General features: G+C 32.5%; 2 protein-coding genes across 2 annotated transcripts; one reads left to right on the top strand and one right to left on the bottom strand.

The window, feature by feature from the left end:
- The first annotated feature begins 1,979 nt into the window (after positions 1-1,979).
- Positions 1,980-3,581, top strand: LOC131595777 (auxin-induced protein IAA4). Its single transcript, XM_058868246.1, has 4 exons — positions 1,980-2,384; positions 2,580-2,770; positions 3,058-3,157; positions 3,365-3,581. The coding sequence occupies exons 1-4, from the start codon at positions 2,206-2,208 to the stop codon at positions 3,438-3,440; spliced, it is 546 nt and encodes a 181-aa protein (XP_058724229.1). The 5' UTR covers positions 1,980-2,205; the 3' UTR covers positions 3,441-3,581.
- A 5,007-nt stretch (positions 3,582-8,588) lies between these two features.
- Positions 8,589-12,124, bottom strand: LOC131595778 (serine/threonine receptor-like kinase NFP). The gene is made up of 2 exons (XM_058868247.1): positions 10,866-12,124; positions 8,589-9,705 (listed from the first exon to the last, which is right to left on the bottom strand). The coding sequence occupies exons 1-2, from the start codon at positions 12,024-12,026 to the stop codon at positions 8,968-8,970; spliced, it is 1,899 nt and encodes a 632-aa protein (XP_058724230.1). The 5' UTR covers positions 12,027-12,124; the 3' UTR covers positions 8,589-8,967.
- Between the last annotated feature and the right edge of the window lie 5,076 nt (positions 12,125-17,200).

Raw genomic sequence — 17,200 nt, forward strand, 5'->3', positions numbered from 1 at the left:
CACTTTGAGAGAGGTGAAACTATGCAAGTGTCAATAAGAGTAATACCCCAGCATGACTCTAAGTCACACTTATATAAGAGAGAAAATTAGAACTGTCATTGGTTGGTCCGATAGTGGAAGGTTTTTACTAGACTAGGTCTCATGATTTTTATTCTCTCACTTTGAGAGAGGTGAAACTATGCAAGTGTCAATAAGAGTAATACCCCAGCATGACTCTAAGTCACACTTATATAAGAGAGAAAATTAGAACTGTCATTGGTTGGTCCGATGTGAGATGCGGAAGTTCGTTGGATAAACATCAACGAAATGAAAATGATCTCCTTCTTCTATGCGGTGTTTCAATGTGGGGATTTGTCTGCTCATCGATGGATAGAACACTTTAATTAAATTAAGTCTCCAAATTGAATCGGTCTTATTGGACCTATGATTAGCCCGCATAAAAGTAATCTATATATTAGTTCATTGATCCCTCTTAACTCTAACCACCATTATCAATTATTTTAAAGTTTCTTTAACTATACTCAATATTCATTAAAATCTTTGAATGTGTGATCCAATGCCACAATGTGTAATGACTGATTAACTGTATTAGCGATTTGATAGTTGCTTTGTTGGGCAAACATCAATTTCAAAGTTTAAACCATCATGTTATTATGCTGGGCTTTGCTAGGCAAAAATCAATTTAAATCTTTAAGCAATCGTGCAATATATGCTTTTGCTTTCCTCTTTTCATACATTGCACTTTGATATGCTCAACTTCCAAAGCAGCCAAATGAAATAAAAAATATTAAAATATAAACATGGCCAATTTTAAATAGCATAATGTAAGGAGGTATCTTTTTCTTGTTCCTATATAACTTTTTTTTTTTATAAAAAAAAAAGTCATAAAATCGTTCATATCAAGTGTTGAGAAATAAAAAAAATTATATAATTGAATCTGTGTCTAAATATTAAAAAAAAATGAAACTTATTTTGACCTGGTCCAATATCCTTTCATGAATTTATTGGTCAACTTTGTAGCTTGAATTGTATTATATAAAATAATGCACACTAAATATAATATACATACTATAGGTTAAATGTCTACTAAAAGCTAAGAATCGTTTTTTTAAGTGTGTACAAGTACATTTATAATTTTTAGATTATTCAGTCATGCATAACTAGGGTTAAAATTAGTTCAATCAGAATATCAATAACACTAAATTAAACCGAATTATATTAATTTATTTAAAATTAATTCAAATTAAAATATTAATTAAAATACAGATTTGAAAATTTAAACTATACTAATTCTTAAAAAATAATTTCTTTTATAAAACAGACAATTTGTTAATGAAACCGTTTTTTTCTTAAATTAATAACAATTTCTTAATTTGTTTTTAGTATTTTTAATTTCGGTTCAGCTTGCATTGAATTTTAAGTCAGTTTATTTGTCATTTAGTTCGATTTTAAAATTATTTGTGTAATATAATAGTTTAATTATTTTAACTTTAATTCAATTCAATTTAACAATTTTTTAAGAGTCTTATATATAATAACAATTCAAATATATTATATAAAAATTATATATAGAAATACCAAAATGAGTAGTTGTACACCCATCTAGAACATACACTACTTTTCTAATTTCCAAAAATCCTAATATGATAAATCTATTTAGGCACAAAACTAGCTATTATTACAAAAGAAATGACAAAGAAGATGTCAATTTCATGATCATACAAAACGTGTGACACATTATGACCCCCCCACAAAGCAATTCAATTCCAAATCAAAACCCAACACAAAACCATAGCTTTCCCATAACCAACTCACATAAGGGACCCTCCATTCACATGCTCATGTTTCCTCAAAATCAACGCTCAAGATTTCATTCTCAAACCAATCTCAACCATCCAAATTCCAGACCAAATGGTTGGTGAATATGTCCCATTCTTGTCACCCCTATAAGGTGACACAATACTTTAAATCTGTTGATGCTGCTACCGACAACTTAGCTTGCCTTTGTCCATAATTTATGCATTAATTCAAAACAATGTTTTTTTTATGTTAATGTCAAAGTGATTATGATTATTCCTATAAAACACAACCTTGCATTTCCCACTTTTGACACAAGTGTTACACATTTCTTTGTATAGCATCAAATTCCTTAAACTTTAGTCACTATATATTTTGTTATTGAAGAAGAGGATTTTCATAAGGAAGATGGAATTCAAGGCTACTGAACTTAGATTGGGGTTACCAGGAATAACAGAGGAAGAGGAGAAGAAAATCAAGAACAACAAAAGACAATTACCTCAAACTTCTGAGGAATCTGTTTCAATTTCCAAGGTTACAAATGATGAGCAGATTGTGGAGAGTTCTTCTGCAGCCCCTCCTGCAAAGTAGGTTTCTAAAGCATTTCTAACAAAACTTGATCCTCTACAGCGGCAGAAGTACAGTGCTGCTGTAAATTTGCATCAGCAGCACACCGTACTGCGGCTGTAGAGGGTCCTCTTGATGAGATAAAGAATTGAAGGTTTTCGTTTGTTAGGATTTGAATTTTGAACTAATGGATTGAATTTATTTTGATATTGCAGGGCAAAGATAGTTGGGTGGCCACCAATTAGATCTTACAGGAAAAACAGTTTGCAGGAGGCTGATGCTGGTGGGATCTTTGTGAAAGTGAGCATGGATGGTGCCCCTTACCTTAGAAAGATTGACTTAAAGGTCTATGGAGGGTACCCAGAATTACTCAAAGCTCTAGAAACCATGTTCAAGTTAACCATAGGTAAGATTTAGAGAAAATTTGATAGACAATTGCATATAACAAAACTATACCAATTCAATCAACTAGGTTATCTGATATAAGTTAGTTTATCAATTATCCGCTATTTTTTTCCAAACAGAACTATAGACTAGTTTAAGTTATTTGTTATAAGTTAGTTTATCAGCTATCTGCTATTTGTTTTTTCCAAATAGAACTATGGACTAGTCTTAGTTTTATTGCGGTGAAGCTAGTTTAAGAGACAATTTTTATTGTTGTTGTTGAAATGAATTTGGATTTTGTTATTTCAGGTGAGTATTCTGAAAGAGAAGGTTACAAGGGATCTGAATTTGCACCAACTTATGAAGACAAGGATGGTGATTGGATGTTAGTCGGAGATGTTCCATGGGAGTAAGTTCTCTTACTCTTGTGTGTTAGTTTTTCGTGCTTATGTCTATGATTTACCTATTTACATCCTCTGCAGTCGATTTTATAATGTATCAGATAATCGGATGCACTATAAATTTAGCTGCAGAGAATCAATTTTGACCTAATGTCTCTTAGTCTACATATAAAATTATTTACACACAAACTAATAGTACTTTATTTTATTTGCAGCATGTTTGTGACTTCCTGCAAAAGGCTAAGAATCATGAAAGGGGCAGAAGCTAAAGGTTTGGGCTGTGGTGTATGAGAAACCAATGAGTTTTTACTATATCTATATGATTTGATGAGTGAGAGGAGCATGTGCAAGAAAATAGTTTTGGTGTTGAAGAAAATCACCATGCCAATCTGGATTTGGAATGGAGATGGAACAAGATTTTTTCTACATAAACTTTGTCAACATATTTTTCTGGTTATTTTAGCATCTGATAGCATCTTGATCAGATGCTATATGCTATTGTTTGTCATTTCCAATGAACATTTTTAATAAGAATTTCATAGAAATTTTCATATATACAACTTTGTATACTATAGTAATTCAAAAGAATTAGAATTAGAAGGGCAAAGTGGTTTGTTTTGTATCAATATAGATAAATTAAATACACAGTTTTTTTTACAGAAAAAATAATACAGAGTTAATACTTATTAGTCCCTAATATTTGATGATTTAAGCTTTTATATTTTGTCAAAAAAATTTTAAAAATACAATAAAAGATATTTTCCCTTTGTTGATACACCAACCATTTGAAATGGAATTATTCGATTTTGTTGAAGATTTAAATGTGTTTGATTCCGTGTTGATAAAATTTAATTTCAAATAAATTGATTTAGTTAAAAATAAGTTAAATGTAAAATTATTTAAATTAATTCATTTATTTAAAAATGTTGAATACTAATTTCATATAAAAAATCTTTTTTTTTTTTTTTTAAATTTATGAGATGTAAGTTGACTCTGTTTTTTTGGTAAAGCTATGGGTTGAAAATTGGGTCAATGATCCATGTAATCCACATGAAGCAATATTTGCTTCCATTCAACGTGTCTTGCCTAAAACCACACAACCAATCAAATAACAGACTGGAAGGCGAGCAGGGCAGGTTAATCTTATGTTACTTTTCATTTTTTATTATAAAAATTCAATATTATTTTTTATTTTAATTAATTCTTAAATTAATGTTTCTTTTTTAGTTTTAAGACAAGGATTAATCTTAGAAAATTTCTTTACCCACCTCCCTATGGGGTCATCCCCAGCGAAATTCCCAACTTACTCCTGCTTCAGAGATTCATCTCCGAAGTTTTTTTTTTTTAAAATTTTTTTATGTTTCGGAAATGCATTTCCGAAATGCATCAAAATTCATTTATTTTTTACCTTCAGGTAAGAAATACAATCAGGTAAGAAATGTGGACACATGTGCCTACGTAAGCCTTCTAAGACGGTTACCTTCTAAGAAACGTGGTAACACTTTCCTACTTAAAAGCCTACGTAACAAAAATTGGGAAGCTCCACAGCCACGCCCTATTTAAAAGAATAAAAAACCTTTTGAAATTTCGAAGTTCCCTTTTCCTTCTCCCCACCACTCTCAGACGGTTAACTTCTAAAACACTTTCCTATTTAAAAGCTTCTCACCCATTTTTCTTTCAAAATATCCCAAATCATTTTCGATCCTAAGTCTTCTTCTTTGCTTTAACGTTTTCTATCTCTTGTTACTGCTTTCATCACAATGTCTCGCCGCGGTGGAGGAAATCATCCCGAAATTCGCCGGAGTCAACCATCTCCTGCACATTCTCAACAATCATCCATCAATGCTGCAGGATCAGGCCGTGGTGGTGGTGGCCGTGGCTCTCGCGGTGGACGTACCTCCAATCCTTCTTCCTCCGGACATCCACCTCCTCCCTCATATGCTCCGGCCCCGGTTACCTCTCCTCCGTCTGTTGTTGCAGCTCCGGTTGTTCGTCCATCTGTTTCAGCGCCGTTTGTTCCATCTGTCGCAGCGCCGGTTGCTTCCTTGAGTTCGGCTCTGATCTCCATCGAGAGCCTGACTGCCGAAGTTAAACAGAAGGCTACTCTAGAGTCGGCTCCGTCGTCTCAGAAGGAAAATTGGGAAGGAAAATTCAAGTTCGTGCTAATCATTTTCAGTTGCGAGTGGCTGATAAGGATCTACACCACTATGATGTAAGTATAGTTTGCTCATAAGTTTTTTGTTGTTGTTTATTATGTTGGTAAGTTACAATGTGGTATGGATTTCTAGAGGATCAGGACTTTCTAACCTGTTGCAGCGTCTCCTCCATCGTCTTCATCCGATTAAATAAAGCGAATCGTTCTTGTTTGTTATTTTTCTTCTGTCCAGACCTTTTTTCGGAAGTGCATTTCCGAATTCCTCCAAGGGGGGTGAGTTCGGAGATGAACTTCCGAAACACCACATTTTCTGAAAATGTAACTTTATTTCGGAGATGCATCTCCGAAATCAATATTTTATATTAAAAAAAACACGTTTTCGGAAGTTCATTTCCGAAAACACCTTTTTTTCAAAAAAAAGTACCTTTTCGGAAATGAACTTCCGAAACAATGGATAGTGTTGTAAATTCACCAGGGGTGAGCAAGAAGGTTAGGAGGTGGGTGAAGAAATTCTCTTAATCTTATCACCAACATCACTCCAAATATCCAAAATACACATATTTTGACATCTAAATTCTTACCATAAGATTGATTAACAATATAAGTGTCATAATTTTTTGCATTATGCATTTCTTCTTTAAAAAAATTTGGTCTTCTTCATTTTCTTTCATTCATCCATGGCACCTTGTCCTCCTCCACCTCTACCAATTCAGCCGCAATTTAATTTTGTCTCTTATGTTGATGTTAGTTCCTAATTTTTTTACAATGGCAACAATTTAATGGCTCGAATTGTCCAGTTTAGAGTTGGTCAATGCGTCAAACTCTAGGTACAAAGAATAAAATTGTAATCAATGGATGGTTTCATACTAATCTAAGAATTTGATGATCTAAATTGAGAAGCTTGGAAGAAAATTACTTCAAACATTTTTGACTAATTCACTCAGTTTTAGATTTAATTATTCAAAATCATTATGTTGAGTTATATATTTACTGAACTCCAATAGGGGACAAATTATGTAAAGGCGGGGGAGGCCAACAAATGGACGAGAGATGAGTCTTCCACCGAAGACCTCGGCCGCCCAAAATAGGCCAATGATGCCGCCTAAAATGGGTTATGAAGTCACCCTATTAGTCTTAGTCCACATGAACTCTTTTCCATTCAGTTGGAAGAAGTGGGAATGACGTGTCCTACTATAACATACCAAAAAAAACGTGTCAAAAGAGGAATAACTCCTTCCTCCTCATGATCTAGTAGTGGGGGGAAGTTACTTCTCTTAACCCTTGGCCCAAGAGACCTCTATAAATACTTACTGCCAATGAGAGAGGGAGAGAGAGAGAGAGAGAAGGGGGTCATTCTTTACATCCTAAAAGCTCAAGGCTAATGGAAGGAAGAGCTACTTGCAATGTGCCGGGAAGAAGCATTGTCGCAATAAAGAAGAGTTGATTCCATGAAAGAAACGTGAAATTCCTTGAGGACGTTTGTTAACCATTGAAGTTCACAAACAGTATTCTACTTCAATGGAGATCCGAGACATAGTTGGTTGCTTCGTTATTTTCCTATAAATCAGTGAATCTCTTAGGCAGATGCAGAAGCCCGTGATTGATTTACGAGTGTCTGGACATGTAACCCAGTCTGAATTTGAGAAAGCTTTTAGTTGCAGAGATGAGTGGCTTGGAAAAATAAGTCCTTGACCTGGAGAAGACTTGAGATATCGTAGCACTCTAATGGATGCATTGTAATGAATGTTGGTAGGATGACTCATACATTGGCTGAGTTGTTTGACAGAATATGAAATGTCAGGTCTTGTATTCAACAAATTTATAAGTTATCCAACAAGTCTTCCGTATGCTGTAAGATCTTGCAAAGGTGTTCCTTCTTTGATTGTTGAAGAAGAAGAAGTAAGTGTTGATAACCCTCCTTGGAAATGACACCATATTTTTCTGGATTATGTGTGGACTTGGGCTTCTAAGATGATTTTGTGTTCTTGCTTCGATATCCTGATGGAAAACCATGCTTGAAATAAGATGTTTTCACGGTGTGATTTGTTTTGTTGCAGTTGGTGCAAATAATTGAATTCTTCGAGTTACATCTTTCTTTTCCACGACTATTATTGGTATTATTGTTGGCATGGAGAATAGTGGTGTTGACAACGGAAGTTGTAGGTGAAGAAATTTCTTGTTGAACAATAAGAGAATATACTTGATTGATGTTGGGAGGTGGGTCAAAAAGCAAGATTTGGGTGCGAATATTTTGGTAATTATCGTTCAAACCCTTTAGCAAACACGATACATATTCCATATGCTAGTAACGTCGAGCAACTTTAGCCAAATCACACGCGCATGGAAAAGGGCATGAACAAGAAGGGGTTGGTCGGAGATCTTCAATCTCATCCTAAAGAATCTTTAGCTCAGTAAAGTATTGATAAAGGGATTGATCACCTTGTTTGATGGAATGAAGATCACGAAGAAGATTTGAGAAACGAAAAAATGGTTACCTTTGGTGAATCGTTCTCGAAGATCTTCCCAAAGATCAAAAGTCGAATCGAAGTAAATTGTGCATTGTACGATGTGAGGTGAAAGAGTTATGTTGATCCAAAAAAGCATCATACTATATGCACAACCCCATAGCTCCCATAGCTCGAAGTTAGGGTCTGAGGAGATCGGTTTGTTGAGAGTTCTAGTGATGAAGCTGGGTTTGTTCACCGATGTCAGCACGTGACACATTGATTTACTCTAATTGTGGTAGTTGTTGTGGTCGAGCGGCGGGGCGACCAGTATGGTGCCAAAATTTTCACTAGGGTGAAGTTCGAAAGGCTTACTGGGTTCAAGGTTGGGTCTTTTTGCCCAGTTGAATCCTTCTTGGAAAAGTCTTTAACGGTAGAATGGACATCATCGGAATCATTATCGAAGGCCATTATAGGGATGCGATGAAGGTGAGAAAATTTTTAGTGTTGGTGGTACGTTGAAGGAAGATGATGAATAGAAAGAAAAATATTGGATTCGGTCTCTTAATACCATATTACACTATATGAAATATGATGAAAGGATCCATTGGACCAAAAATATTTATTGAATGAATGAATGAATTGAATTACAAAGGAAGAGGCCAATGCTTTATAAAGCAATTGGGCCTTCAATGAAGGATAATCCAAGCCCAAGAAAAAAGAAACAGAAAATTAACTAAATTAACTATAAAAGTGAAAGTTAGTTACGCTTCTCATAGTGATGACTATTTAGTTTGGTTGTCATTTATTTTCACAAGTTTTTTTTACTTTTTTTTCTTAAAATAGTCTTTTCACAAGTTTTGTGAAACTTAATTTGAAATAATATATAAGGGTGTGAGAATTTTTAATTTTAATAACACCAGATTCAAAAATGGAATTTTGTTGGGGTAAGGGTATGATCGTTCGTTGCCTCTTAAATGTTAGGCATGTCACAAACAAAAATGTTCACTAGGTACCAATATCTTCTCACATAGGATGAGTCTCTCGCCTCATTAATAGTCATCACCAAATTCATGCATCTCATAGTATTATCAACAATGAACAATAGCAATCACACATATCACATACATCTATAATGACCACCTTAAATTAATTTATTCTAACGATCACATTCTTAAACTAATTCTTAAAACCAAATAGACCAACACAATAACCTAGTTCACCTAGCCACCAATTTTTGTGTACCAAACCCATCATCAGATAGCTCAAACCCATTCTCTTCACATTTAGTAAGTGAATAAACAATATCTATAATACTAGGTCTCTTTGATGGATCTCTATGCAAGCAAGCAATAGCAACACTAAGTACACCCATCAAACTTTCCATTGAACATGTCTCTTTCAAAATAGCTTCATCCAACCATTCCTTAAGTCTCTTAGCTTTTTCTTGTTCACTTTTCACTTCAAATGTTTTTATAGCCCTAGCCCACAAAACATTTCCCTCCTCATCAATCACTTCCTTCCCAGAAATCAACTCCAACAACAAAACACCAAAGGAAAACACATCCATCTTTGTTGACACGACACCGTCGGTTAGATATTCGGGTGAAATGTAACCTTGTGTTCCTACAATGTGCATTGTAATCGCATTTATTCCGCTCTTTGCAAGACCGAAATTCGCAATCTTAGCTCGCATGTTTGAGTCCAAGAGTATGTTGCTACTTTTAATGTCTTTGTGTACAACTTTTGGTCTTGTGTGTTCATGAATGTATAATAAACCATTGGCTATGTCAATGGCTATTCTTAGTCTTCTTACCCAATTCAACTTTTCATTTTTGTCTTCATGTAACCATGAGTATAGAGATCCATTTTCAACATATTCATATACTAAATAGCAATTTGATTCTTCTGGTTCTATGCAGAATCCTTCCAACTTCACCAAATTCCCATGGTTTACCTTCAATACATAATAATACATTGTTATTCAACTCTACCAAAAAAAAGTCTTAATTGTACTAATGAATGATTAAGAAATAAAACTTTTTGAGGATAGTTCCACTATCATTAAATAATGACTAATGTTAGAATAATTGAGCATTATCTAGGAATCTAGAGGTTTATTCCATTAGTTTGATAAGGTTACATAAATTATACTATATTTCTTCATAAGTGGTGTTCTTCTATTGATTAATTAAATATAGTTTGAAACTTTGAATGATGTACGAATAAATGAGCATGACATAATTATATGATTTGTGTTGTTTCTATTAGCCATAATGAGCAATGAGTATAATACTAACAAGTATTAGAGGCTTTATTTATTTCTCAGTTTATTCTAAAATGTACTAGTACGACAAACAAGTTGGGCAGGGAGACACCTTTCAAACATTTAATAACATTAGTTTAGTTGACCATTCACTAAAAAAGTCACTTCACTCAATATCATCTCATTGCTCATCAACATTAAGATATTAACTTCCTCAACTAAATATTTGGAATTAAATTTAAAACTCACACACAAAACCTAGAGATCTTGTGTTTGAACTCGAGTCGCGTGATGATGTTCAACCTAACTGTTCCGGGCCAGACAGAGGTCCAATAACGGAAAGGTCTAAACCTTAATCCAAAGTCATAAGGTGCTGAAGGCACTATGCACACGCGACTTCCAAACACGTATTCGATCCACACCATGGATTGTCCTTTGTCGTTGGATGTCATCCAACAATTCCCCGCACACCACTATGAAAAGCAAGGCGATCTCTAACCGCTCATTGTATATGAGAGACCTCACTCCGAAAAGCAAGGCGATCTCTAGCAGCTCATATATAAGGGACCTCACCCAATGTTCTAATCGTAATTTACTCGCGCCACTTTTCACTGGCTTGGCCGTCCCCTCTCCACCGCATCAAAAAATTACTCCGCCGCAACAACACTTCATTACACATTTTTGGTTCCACCACGGAACACTAACTATATCAACATTTGTGATGACCTAAAACTTATGGATGCATTTTGATGACATTTACTGGTTTAAAATTAAACTATTTGCAGAATAATGACTAGTAGATACAATTTCAAGTCTAACACATGTAAAATACAAAGGCAAATGATCATTACCTTCTGCAAAATTTTGAGCTCTTCATAAGCATTCCACTTCATCTTCTTAATAGCATAAACCTGTCCATCAATCTCACCTTTATAAACACACCCTTGAATCAAAAAACTTTCATCAAACCCATCCGTAGCTTCCACCAATTCATCATATCCAAAAACCCTATACTTATCCAAACAATCAGACACATTAGCCATAAAATTCACATCCATCCCCTTCTTCTTATAATCCTCCCCCTTTTTCCCTTTCTCTCCAAAATACATATCCTTCTCTTTCTCTTCCTTCTTAAACACCATCTCTCTGTATAACCAAATCCCCAAAATCAAAATCAACAAAAACCCTAAAATCCCCAACCCAATAGCCAACCCTCTAACAATCCCACTCTTATCATCACCACCATCACCACCACCAACATCATTAGAATTCCGACTCGGCGCCGGAGAAGGAACAACAGCAGTACTAGGTTGTTTCAAAACAGGTAATTTAGTAACAGGAACAAAAATAGTATCATAATCATATAATTTCTCACCATTAACATCAGTTATAGACTTCTCAGAAGCTCCAAACATCGAAGCAATAGATGAAACATTATCAGAAGGCTGAACAACATAAGAAATCATGAAACTGGAACTGTTTCTGGTTCTATCAGGACACTTGCAGAAGATAGGGAAAACAGCGTTATCACCAATTGAGAGATTAGTAGCAACGAGATTCGGGTTAACGACTTCAACGGAAGGGTAGGTAGTGAGATTCTGGTAGTTTATAGTTGAGACAATGAAAAAAGTGTCTTTTGGTTTGATGGTGTAGGTGATGTTGGAGTAAGAGATGGAACCGAAGGTGGTGTTGATGAAGTTGCAGGAACAGGTGATGGGGATGAGGAGGGGTTGGTTGGGGAGTAAAGGGGTGGAAGGGGAAGAGATGTTGGAGGGTTTTGAGATGGATAAGCGGCTGAGGGAGAAGAGGTCGGAGATTGTGGCGAGGTCGAGGTAGTTTGGGGAGGTTGCTCTGTAGAATGCGTAGGTTTGACATGGATAAGTGTTTGTTTGGTTTTTGTTGCAGGTGAAGCCTGTGTTGTTTTCTTGTCTTGGAGTTTGGGAGTTGAGGAAGGGGAGGAGGAGGAAGAAGAAGAGAGTGGATAAGTGGTGAAGAGGTTTGAAAGTTTTCATTTTTCACTTGATGTTTGTTTGGTTGGTTTTAGGATTTGGTTGTTGTTAACATTGTTGTGTGTGTTATTTGAAGACGGTTTTGGGATCTGACTATTCAATGTTCAACTTAAGTTTCTTATATATGAAACATTTACTATAATCACGGACAAATGTACTATTGGATATTATTATTTGAACAAACCATATAGGATGTTTTGGGATAATTTTATAAATTTATCGGTGTTGTGAATTTTCTATAATTTTACATAGTTGTGATTGTGACCAGTATAGCTGTTAAAATGGGTAGTCCATATTGACCGGCTCGCCAGCCTCAAAAAATTATAAGGCTTGGGCCTTAAAATTAGAGCTTATATTTTTCAGAGCATTTTTAGCCCAGTCCTGAAAAGTCCGCTACCTATTAGGGTTAGCCCATATGGGTCGTGGGTAGCCCATTAGGCCCGCATAATTATAAATTTAAAAAAAATATATTAATATTTATATTATCTTACTTTTTCTCACTTCACTAAATTTTATCTTTATTTTATTCAATAATTCTATTTTAAATATTATATATTAATATAATCAACATTTTTTCATCGTATTATATTAGTTTTTCTCTTATAATAAATATTCAAGTATTATTTTATACAATTTAGACATATATTGTATTTAGAAACACATCATAGTATTTATAATAGATAATATAGTACTTAAAAATGTATTGTATTTAAAATAACATAATTTTTAATTTTATTTATAATAAATATTATGGAATTTTAATTTTAATTTTTTTAAATAAAAAAGTCCATTTAGAGCCGGGTAGTCCGAAGTCAATCTAGGGCCGAGCTCTGATAGTAAATCTCGAGTCCATATTATACAGGGACTTTTTGGCCCAGTCCTAAAAAATTCAGCGCCCGTCAGAGCCGGCCCGTTTGGGCCGGATAGCCCATATTGACAGCTCTAGTGACTAGTGTCAATTCAACTCAATTAAATTTTTTTCTTATTCAGAAATTTCCAAATAAATAAATATTGTGGTTGTAATATGATTTTACTCTCAATAAAATTGTGAGCTTTTAAGTATTTTCTTTTTGAAAAAATTATATTTAGTCTTTCATTGATGGAGTAAGATACATAAATAACATGCAAACGTGTAATAACATGTGCCATTATATCTTTTCAGACAATAAAATCGATCCTCTTAAAAATTATATTCACTATCTTAAGCTACACAACATTGTTATTGTTATTTATATTTAGTATATACATAATAAAAGTATCTATTTTTGAGAAAATAATCAAAATAAAAATTATTCGTATCAAGTGCAATATTAAGAGAATTAAAATTTAATAAACATTTAAGCTTTAAAGTTTATGATTTTACAATGACTAAAAACATCAAGGGTCCATTTGCACCAATGCCTTCTTCGTACGCAGATAATGTAGGTAGGTATAAAATTAATGACTTAGAAATTTTTGAAAATGTGGGTGGGATTGGAAAGTAAGTATGCATTGATAACCAGTTTAAATATATTTTACTGCTGGAATAAATTACGGAATAATATAAATTATTTATTTTGTTAGTTGATAAATTGACGGAGTGGAATGTATTATAACTTTTTCATTATTTATATGTTAAAATAATTAAATTTGAATAGCAAATTAAAATAATCTCTCGTTCCTTTATCATGAAGTTTGTATGAATTATGATGAAGATGAATGAAAAATTGTTAGAAAGAGAGAAAAGAGGTATTGAACTCTCTCACGGTAAAGTTAGTTACAATGTAAGCTTATATAAAGGAAGAAGTTATAACAAACCTTTAACATAATTTCAATTAATTTATGCTTAGATGTAATCCTCTGTAGTGAGCCTACACTAAGTTATTATGATCCAAATGTTTCGTGCGTTCATAAAAAATTAGATTTGCTGTAATATGGATGGCGCTATGATTGCCACAGTATAGTACTAGTAGTTTGTTGCATTGAACACCTAAATCATGCAACAGATAGATGAGCCATTGAAGCTCATAACTCACAAAGGATAGTACCTGATATTCAGCTTCAGATGAACTTTGAGATATAATCTGCTATTTTTTAACTCTCCAAAAAATCAAGAAAGAGTCAATGAAGAAGTAGTAGCTTGAGGTGGATCTCCTTGTGACCAAACATCCAGCCCAATCGACATTAGCGAAACCATGGAGTTGGATGTTTGAGTCTCTTATGAACAATAATCCTCTCCCAAGTGAATCCTTCAAGTATTTCAACTCTGCAAGCTGTGTCATAATGTGCAGTGGTTGGTGAGGCAAGGAACTGACTTAGTTGTTGAGTTACAAAAGTTATATCAGGTCGAGTAGTTGTGAGGTAAAGCAGTTTTCCAACCAATCTTCTATAACTGAGTATGTCTTCAGAGGATGCACTTGTATCTTGATGGGGTTTGACAGACTGATCAGGAGGAGTTTTGGCTGGCTTAGAAGCAAGGAGACAAGTGTCTTTCAACAAATCTAAATAATATTTCTTTTGGCATATGTTAATACCAATTTTGGAGTGTGTTACCTCTATGCCTAGGAAATATTTCAGCCAAACAAGATCTTTGATTTTGAATCCAGTGTCAAAGTGTAACCTTCACCGTATTGATTTCATCTATGGAATCAACTGCTAGGATGATATCATCCACATATACTAGCAAAGCAGTGAAATATAAATTAGCGTGAAGTGTAAAGAGAGAGTGGTCAAAGTTGGAATGTTTATAGCCTGGATAAATGAGGAAACTAATTAGTTTCTCATACCATTTTCTACTAACTTGTCCATACAATGACTTCAATAATTTGCACACTTGATTTGGTTTAGGACTGGTGACACCCTGTGGAACTGACATGTAGACATTCTCAAATAATTCTCCATGTAGAAGATATTGTTTACATCCACTGATGTTAATTCGAAGTGCTTAAAGGATATGAGTAATGTGCTTAATAAGTGTAGATTTTTGTCTTCGTCATCAATCTCCACCTCCACAATCTCTAGATTATCAAAGATCTAATGAAATTCTATAAAATAATATCCACTATGGATTTATTTTATACCATTATAAATTAGTAGAGTTGTTGTTTCAAACCAACATGTGATCCAAAGATTTTGTCATATACAATGATTCAAGTTTTGCTCACATCGAAGTCGTAATCTTCTCTCTGACGAGTTCTTTTAAAACTTTATTCCTAAGGCATAAGATAATGACATTTCTGACTTTATCCACCATCTCAGTCTTCTCTGCTTACGTTAGATGTAGAGACATTGAAGCCTCACCCTCAAATGTTTCTACACACTTCTGTTGAGTTAACATTGCTGGCATCTTCGCTTTCCCAAATCCAAAATTGTTGTTTGCGAAAAAATTATCGATCTCTTATTTAAAACCTATGGTGCACACTTGAAAGTTTAAGAAAATTTCTTTACCCACCTCCCTATGGGGGTCACCCCCAGCGAAAAACCCATTTTACCCCGCTTCGGAAATGCATTTCCGAAATATTTTTTTTTTCAAAATTTTTCCAGACTTCGGAAGTGCATTTCCGAAAAAATCCCAAAAATTGAGATTTTGACTAATTCGGAGATGCATCTCCGAAACAACAAAAAAAATCTTAAAAAATCCCAAAAATTAATTTTAGGATATTAATTAATTCACATATCATAAATTTGATATAATTTATGAGTAATAAATAATAATAATTATATATTTTGATATAATTTATGAGTTATGAATAATAGTTATCATATATTTCTATCCTAATTCAAATTTAAAATTTAAAATAATTTTAATTATCAAAATTAAAATAATTTCACTTACAAAATAAGTTATAATTTTTTATTTATATATTTATAATAATTGTTAATCTTTATAAAAAAATAACATATTCTTATTTTAAAACAAAACTCACGTTTTTATTTTCTTTAAAAAAATCATATTCAATTAATTAAAGTAAATAATAAAATTGTTTCAATTTTAAATAGAATAAAAAATAATGCTCAAAATGTGCATAAATAATGAATAATAAGCACACAAATATGTAAAAATAAAAAATATATATAATATTTTTTAAAATGTTTAAAAATGATTACAAAATATTATCAATTTCATTGTTCACTTTATATAATACTTTTGGATTAATCATTAATCCTTGTTTGTTTTTATATTTACTGTTTATATAGTTTTTAACGCACTATTTAAAAATATAACAATTTTTATAGTGTATATAAAGTATATATAATATAAGTTTATTTAAATAAAAATAACAAAATTTGATTGAAGGTCAGATTTTTTTTTTATTTCAATATAACGTTTATTATTTATTAATATTAAAAAATTTATAATTTGAAAATTAAAAATTAAAATAAGTTTGTAGAATATAATTTTTCTTAATTATCAAAATTGTCATTTGTTTAAAATTGAGATAAATCATTATTTAATAAAAAATAACATTTCCTACAAATAAATATTAAAAATCACGTATTTTAAAGAAAAATTAATATAAATTACGTGATTATTATTATTATTAATTATAATACATTATTTTTATTATTTATTAAGAAAAAATGTGATTTTTTAATTAAAAAAACGTGTATTCATTATTTGAAACAAATTTCACAATTATTTAAAATACAATTATATATTTTTTTTCACAATAAAATTATTATGCTAATTATTATTTAGTTTTTGTATATTTTTTATAGACACTTTGTGAATTTGTATATATTATATTTAAAAATGAAACAACTTTATTATTTATATTAAGTGAATTCAATATGATTAAATTTAAATAAAATTAAAAAAAAATTCAAAAATATTTAGCATTATGATTTTTTTTATATGAAGTATAATTAGATAGTTATACAAAAATGTGAAAAATCTATTTTATGTATGAGAATAGGGAATTATGATTTATTAGAGAGGAAATTATTTATTACTAAAAATAGGAGAAAATTATTTTAAGTAAGAATCTTGAGAAAATTATTGATTCACTTTCATTTTATACCTATTAATTGTATTGATTCACCTTGATTTTAATTTTTTAATAATTATTGAATTATTTCGGAAGTGTATATCCGAAACATTCCACGACCAATTTGGTCTTGGAATATTTCGGATATGCATCTCCGAAAACACCTCCCTCTCCCAAGGGGGGTGAGTTCGGAGATGAACTTCCGAAACA

Source organism: Vicia villosa, linkage group LG4 (genome assembly GCF_029867415.1).
Source record: "Vicia villosa cultivar HV-30 ecotype Madison, WI linkage group LG4, Vvil1.0, whole genome shotgun sequence".
Classification (NCBI taxonomy): Eukaryota; Viridiplantae; Streptophyta; class Magnoliopsida; order Fabales; family Fabaceae; genus Vicia; species Vicia villosa.